The sequence below is a fragment of the Brassica napus genome, chromosome C4, assembly GCF_020379485.1.
Source record: "Brassica napus cultivar Da-Ae chromosome C4, Da-Ae, whole genome shotgun sequence".
NCBI lineage: Eukaryota > Viridiplantae > Streptophyta > Magnoliopsida > Brassicales > Brassicaceae > Brassica > Brassica napus.
The window spans coordinates 50,277,199-50,285,114 of NC_063447.1; the positions used below are offsets into that span (position 1 = coordinate 50,277,199).

Sequence of the window (7,916 nt, forward strand, 5' to 3'; positions counted from 1 at the left end):
TTATGACGCTAAATATTTGTCAATTGAAAAAAAAAGGAAAATAAATCCGCGCTTTGAAAGCGCGGATCAAAATCTAGTCTATACTATTAAAGCAGGATCCTATTGTCATAATTACCTTAGGGGCATGTTTCCTTCACTAACATTGCATGTTTCATTAAGGGCAATTAAGTAATATTAATAACAAATCTATATTGGGTCATTATTTTTGGATCCAGCCCAAATCAAATCTCTCTTGGGCCATTTGGGCCTATTAAAAAATCAGATTCAATTCTCACCTTTTTTTTTCCTTTGGTCCATTGAGTCCAAGTTCAAATAATTTTTTTTCAACTATTCTTAATTATTATTTTTTTCTTTTCTTAATATAATTTAAGCATTCATAAAAATAATTGAATTTTTTTATTGAAAAGTATAAATCTTTATTAAAAGTATATAATTTTTTAAGTAAAATATTAACCCCATAATAAAATTAATTTATCAGAGTTATATCAACTTAATTCATTAAAAAAATAAAGTTTAATTTTTTAACATAAATAGTCATTTAAAATGAAATACGATAAATAAAGATAAAATTTTTAAGTCTTTTATAAAATAAAACACAAATATATGAAAATGTGACATTTACTAAATATTTGTCAATTGAAAAAAAAAACAAAAATAAACCCGCGCTTTGAAAGCGCGGGTCAAAATCTAGTTTGTCTATTATAGATGAAACACATATTAATTTTCCTCTTTCTTTTTTTTTTAAAAAAATACTATTTTTACTATAAATATAGAGGAAAATGCAACATTCAGGCCAAGAGACTCAACCGTTAATTAATTTGATTGGTGCTATCACCCAAAAATGGCCTTTAATTACACTTTATATTAATAAAAATTGATACAGAAACATCTACATCCACATTCTTGCCTAAGTTAAAATACACAGAACAAATAAATCATAACTGTGTCTAAGTTAAAATACAGAGAACAAATAAATCATAATCAATCAACCAAATAAAACCATTATATTTACATGCTTTAAAGCAAAATCATCGATCAAAAATTCAACATCTAATTCTTTCAAAAAGCTTTTCTCAATTGCTATTAAAGCTACACTTAATCTTTCTTGTGATATTAATGCTTTTAGATATGAATTCAAAAGCTTCAGTTTTGGAAAAACTTCTTTATGCAGAAACAACAGTAATACGAATAATGAGTAAAATTCTATACATGTTTATTATTAGGAAAACTATCAAATTCTATAAGAAAATTTAAAACATCACATGTTTGGTTTGGTATGAATTGGAATGGTTCAGGATTTTTTTAAAATGAAAAAAAATTAACCATTTACCGAGCCAATAACCAATTTTCAAAAAGTCATATGAATTGACTGAATATTTATCCGAATCTAAACAAAAACAGAAGTTTGGTTTGGTTTGGTTTGATTAGTCTTTGCAGGCCTCTCTCCCATTTACCGTGTGGCAATGCATATTTTATTTTAAATTGATTAAACAAATTTGAAAATTAACTGAATATTTTTAAATAATTGAATATTGTTTAGTGTTAAGAAAGATTTTAGTTGCATAATATTTATTATGTGTGACTTAAATAAAATTATTATAAATATTTTATGTAATTTATCTTTCTAATAATTTGGTTCATATTATAATCAGTTTAAATCTGTTGTTTAAATCTACGGAGATAATATATATCTTCAACATTTTCATAACTATTTTAGTTATTATATTTATTGTATAACGTAGTCATTTTTAATGTATCTTCAGATAATAATATATGTATAAGTTATTATTTAATTTAATTTTTAGTTATTTAAATTTTTTCGATATGATTTTTAATTAAATCTCTGTAGCATATGTCTTAGATATTATTTAGATATATTTTAATAAACTTTTAATTATAAAATTTATTTAATGTTAATTTCTTGAATTTTATTTATATACAGTTTTTAATTTAATATGAAAGTTTATTTAAATTTAAATGAATGTAATTTTTATTTATGAAAATATAAATAAAATAATCTATTGGTTGAATTGATTTGATATCGATTGAAATTATTCATAGTATCTAAACCTGAAAAGTAAGTCATATTTTAAAATATTTTTTCATAAATTATTTGAATGTTTTTGTCAATTATTTGATTTAATAAATAATTTGAAAGAAAATCTAGAAAAAGTTATTAAAAAGACGAGACCTAATATTTTATATTGTTTGGACTCTAGATTAATTATTGTGTTGTTTGAAAACATATATAATAGTATAATATTGTTTTCATAATTACGTTATAATAGATGGGTTTACTTAATTTAAAATTCTACAAAAAAAAGAAGGTTGAGTTCAAAGGAATGATCTGTTTTAATTCAAATAAATCATTAGACAATAAAGTATGTACATGGAATTATACTGTCTTACTTTTATACTACTTGCTTTTTTTTTTTTTCTGTAAGATCAATAAATTAACTTATTTGAATACAATATAGAATGCTAAGTCGTCTCCTACAAAACTAGAATCCTACTCACTAAGGAATTATTTGTCTTAGAATTGGCCGGACTTTGAAATTGTATTTGATTCTTATCTCTTGTCAGTTATTATATTTGATTGCTTATTAGGACTTAGTCTAGATGTGAATTTGAAGAAAAAAAGTCAACACACAAAACTTTTACTATACATAGAAAGGTACACAGATCAATCATTATTCATCACGTCTCATACTTCAAAGTTAAACACATTTTTCATCTTATAAGAAACCCCCAAATGAGGAACAAGAGAGTCTTCTTCTTCTTCTTCTTCTTCTTCTTCTTCTTCTTCTTCTTCTCTGTGTGTTTTTTATGGAACTTGGTAGAGGACAGAACCACAGAAGAACCGAAGTCAATGTGGGTGCTGTAACTGATGTCGGGATTACACACTCGGAGGTTGCCATGCTATGTGTCAATTTGTCTCTTTCCGATTTTTATTCTTCTCGTCCTGAGTTTCAGACAAGGCTTGTTGTCAACGTCGGTGAATATTTCTGAACTTGAAGCTCTTGGTTCATCACAATTAGGTCCAAAGCTTCTCCAGACACTATCAAGAGTTCAATTCAAAGGACTTGCAGGAGATTTCCGTTTTATGAATGGACAACTTCAACCATCAGTGTTTGAGATTATTAATGTGGTCGGAACGGGAGAAAGGTCAATAGGATTCTGGACAGAGGAAAATGGTCTTGTCAAGAAAATAGACCAAAAACCGCAAAGTGTGGAAGCTTTATCTACTTGGAAAGATTATCTTAAATACATTATATGGCCTGGAGAGGCTGATTCTGCTCCCAAAGGATGGGAGATTCCGACTAATGGGAAGAAGTTGCGCATAGGAGTTCCAAAGAGAACCGGTTACACTGATCTTGTGAAGGTCACAAGAGATCCTATCACCAATTCAACGGTAGTCACAGGTTTCTGCATAGAATTCTTTGAGGCTGTGATTCGAGCAATGCCTTATGACGTCTCCTATGAGTTCATACCTTTTGAGAAAGGCAATGGTGAAGCAGCCGGCAATTACAACGACTTGGTCCACCAAGTGTACCTTGGGGTTAGTAAGATTATTATATAATCTTCCCTTAAAAGGGCAGTTACAAAAAATATCTTAGTGACTCTTCCTTCTTCTCTCTATTGTAGAGATATGATGCGGTTGTGGGAGATACAACAATACTGGCAAACAGGTCCTCTTATGTCGATTTTACACTCCCTTTCATTAAATCAGGTGTGGGATTGATTGTACCAATGGATGACCTAGTGAAGAGAGATCACTTCAGCTTCTTGAAACCTTTGTCATGGAAACTATGGGTTACTTCCTTTGTCTTTTTCTTCTTTATTGGCTTTACTGTTTGGGTTGTTGAGCATAGGGTTAATCCTGACTTTCAAGGACCGAAAAGATACCAAGCTAGTACCATATTCTGGTTTGCTTTCTCTACCATGGTTTTTGCTCCAAGTAATCAATCTTTCCTTCCTATTGACATGTTTGTTTTTTGTATTTAATGCAACATTTAGATGTAGCATCTGAATACAATATCTTGATATTGTATCAAAATGTTGTTCATTTTTATAGATGCTAAGCTTTTAAAAAAATAATTATAACAACATTTGAATACTAATTAATAGTTAAAAACTAAAAATTTATGATTTTATTCTCAATAATGAACTAATTATATTTTTAGCGGAAACTTAATTTTTCGGTTTTGGCGAAAAAACACAATTTACAGATTTGGTGAAAAGACGATTTTTTTTGTTTGGCGGAAAATGAATTTCGCAGTTTTGGTGAGAAAAATCAATTTTGTGGTTTCGGTGAAAAGGTAATTTTACTGTTTCAGTAAAAAATTTGATTTTGTGATTTTGGCGAAAAAACATTATTTTGAGATTTGGTGGAAAACACAATTTTCCGTTTTTAATGCAAAATTCAGTTTTGTCGTTTTGGTGGGAAAATGTTATTTTACAGTTTTTGCGGCAAAACGTTATTTTATAATTTTTTCGGAAAACATAATTTTGCGATTTTGGGGGATAATGTAATTTTGAGGTTTTAGCGGAAAAAATGAAATTTTACGGTTTTGGTAAGAAAATGTATTTTATAGTTTTGTCAGTGGTTTTGGTGAAAAATGCGATTTTGCATTTTCGGCAGGAAAACACGGTTTTGGAGTCTTGGTGAGAAACTCAATTTTGCGTTTTTCTCGTTTTGACTACAAACTGTGATTTTGTGGTTTTGGTGGAAACATGTTTGCGGTTTTACGGGAAAATGTGATTATATGGTTTTGGCGGAAAGATCTGTTATGCGGTTTGGCAGGAAGATCAATTTTTTTTTTGTTTACGCGAAATGTAGTTTTGTGATTTTGGTGGGAAAACTGATTTTACACTTTTAACTGAAAAAATCAATTTCAGAATTTTTGCAAAAAAACAATCTTATGGTTATAGGTAAACATAATTTTACTATTTTAAAAATATTCTAAAAATAATAATTAATATAAACTAGCTATTTTTATGTTTATATTGAAGGGTATTTAAGTCTTTTGGATTTTGTGATGCAAATGTTGCATTCAAAACTCTATAGTTTCTGGAATCTCAAATATTTATATTTGCTAAATGTTGTTGATGTATATCCAAATACATTATCAATATGCTAGTGTATTCGCATCCATATGCAGAATAAGAAATTGCCACAAATACCACATTTATAGTACCGCTTTTCATGTTACTAATCACTTTTATTCTCATTTCTAATGAAGGGTATAAGACACTTATACCCTTAGGGTTAACTAATATAGACTTAGGGTTTAGAGTTAAGGGGTGGGGTAGGGTTTTTTGAATATGAAATTTAGGATTCTAATATATATATAAAAAAATACTTAAAAAATTTAATTTTTTTTTTTAAATAGTTTCAAACATAGTTTTCGATTTTCAAAAAGAAATTTTGATAAAAAATAAAAAAAAATTTCGAAAAAAAATTCAAAAAACAAAATTATTAAAAAGTTCGAATTTGAAAAAGTATAGTTCGAAAACATAAAATTTTTTTTATTTAAATAATGATTTATTATATATATAGATAACAAGGGTATAAGAGTCTTTTGTCATTTAATAAAGAATGTATTTTTGAAAATGTCGTTTTAGTGGTGGTAAAGATGAAAAGTGGTACCATGGAAGTGGTAAACATAAAACTTCCCCATGCCGAATTTAGCAGAATATGGCATATATCGTACAAAATCTTGACGTGTGCATATTACCTTGATTGATGCTTACTAGCGAGTTGCTGTTTTCAGGAGAAAGGGTGTTCACCTTTGGAGCGAGGATCTTGGTTATCACATGGTACTTCATCCTTCTCGTGTTGACTCAAAGTTACACAGCCAGTTTAGCCTCACTTTTAACCACACAAAAACTTAATCCAACCATAACTAGCATGCGTAGCTTGCTTGATAGAGGAGAAAGAGTGGGTTATCAGAGAACATCGTTCATCTTCGGAAAGCTTAAAGAAGCAGGTTTCTCGCCATCTACCCTTGTGCCCTTTGATACGCCAGAAGAAAGCGATGAATTTCTCAGAAATGGACCAGAAAATGGTGGAATCTCTGCAGCTTTCTTGGAAACACCTTACTTGAGACTCTTTCTCGGACAATATTGCAACACCTATAAAATGGTTGAAGAACCTCTGAATGTTGAAGGATTTGGCTTCGTAAGTCTCCAAGACTATTACTACAGTGAAAATTCATTAAATGGTGAGATCTGTTAAACTATATAATCTAATCTGTCCTTAATACATTTACATAAGTTAGTTATTTATGTTATTACACAAAGAGTTGTAACTCTTCATGTTGTGTCCTTTAGTATAAAGAGTTGTGTCTCTTATACTTGTACTGATTCGATCTCTATATAAAGATCAATCATCTGTTGTAAACACAACACCGAATCTCAATAATACAAAAAGTATTTTCAGAAAATTTTATAAGCCTGAAACGTCTATCTTATTCTTTCTCTCGAACTCGTGTGTAACACACTGTGATCATTGTGTAACACAAGCGGTTGGTAAAAGATTAACATGGTATCAGAGCTTTACGTTTGAGAGGACAAAGAACAAAGCACTAGTAAGAGGAACACTTGGCGTGGAGAAAAGGAGGCTAGAGGATTTTGTCATACGATTTCAGAATCACTCGAAACGATGAAGAATCAAGTAATTCCCATATTTGATGGAGAGAAGTACGACTTCTGGAGCATTAAGATGGTAACCATTCTCAAGACCAGGAAGTTATGGTCTGTGGTTGAAGAAGGCGTAGCAGCCCCACCAGCACAAGTGGATGAAACCCCTGAAACAGCAAGGGCAAGATCGCTTAGAGAAGAAGCGATGATGAACGATACATTGGCTTTGCAAATCTTGCAAACTGCTGTATCGGATCATATCTTCTCACGGATTGCAGCAGCATCAACATCCAAAGAGGCGTGGGATGCATTGAAGGAAGAGTATGAAGGCTCTCCTCAAGTTCGTTTGATTAAACTTCAAACATTGCGAAGGGAGTATGAGAATCTGAAGATGTATGAGAATGAAGACATTAAGGTCTTCACAGATAAGATAGTTGAATTGGCAAATCAACTAACTTATCATGGTGAACAGAAGTCGGATGTTCAACTTATACAGAAGATACTCATCTCTCTCCCAGCCAAGTTCGATAGCATAGTCAGTGTGTTGGAGCAAACAAGCGATTTGACTTCAACAAAGATGACAGAATTGATCGGGATCTTGAAGGCTCATGAAGCAAGGCTGGCTGCAAGAGAAGAAAGCACCAGTGAAGGAGCATTCGATGCTCGTGTTAAACACAAAAATTCTGGTGTTACACAAGACAACTCAAAGCGCCAGGGAGGCAAGAAGTGGTGTGGTTTCTGCAAGAGGAACAACCACAATGAGAGCGAGTGTCTGAGGAAACAGAAGAAGGATGATTCAAAGAAGGATCACAGAAGTAACAAGGAGTGTTACAATTGTGGCAAGTTAGGCCACTTTGCAAATCAGTGCTACTCAAAGAAGAAAGAGAAGGCACATGTGAGTCTCGAAGAAGACTCAAATGAAGATCACATGTTGTTCAGTGCGAGCGAAGCAGCAACAACAGTGATGGAAGATGTCTGGTTAGTAGACAGTGGAGCAACTAATCATATGACAAAGGAGGAGAGTTACTTCTCAACACTTGATAGGAGTATCAAGGTTCCAATAAAGATTGGAAATGGAAGCACAGTCATGACAGCCGGTAAAGGAGACATTACCGTCATGACTAAAGGTGGCAAGAAGACCATCAGAAATGTATTCTTGGTTCCGGGTTTGGCGAAAAATTTGTTGAGTGTTCCACAAATTGTTTCAAGTGGATACCGGGTGAGTTTCCAAGAGAAGAGATGCATCATAGATGATGCAAAAGGAAGGAGGATAA

The 7,916-nt window shown here is 31.4% G+C and overlaps 1 protein-coding gene across 1 annotated transcript; it reads left to right on the forward strand.

The window, feature by feature from the left end:
* The first annotated feature begins 2,103 nt into the window (after nucleotides 1-2,103).
* LOC106448612 (glutamate receptor 2.3-like) lies at nucleotides 2,104-5,211 on the forward strand. Its single transcript, XM_048756401.1, has one exon. It carries the CDS (start codon nucleotides 2,888-2,890, stop codon nucleotides 3,578-3,580), a length of 693 nt encoding a protein of 230 aa, XP_048612358.1. The 5' UTR covers nucleotides 2,104-2,887; the 3' UTR covers nucleotides 3,581-5,211.
* The last annotated feature ends 2,705 nt before the right edge of the window (nucleotides 5,212-7,916 follow it).

Excerpts from the sequence above, each read along its gene's own strand:
- LOC106448612 (XM_048756401.1), top strand. The coding sequence starts at position 2,888 with ATGTCGGGATTACACACTCGGAGGTTGCCATGCTATGTGTCAATTTGT.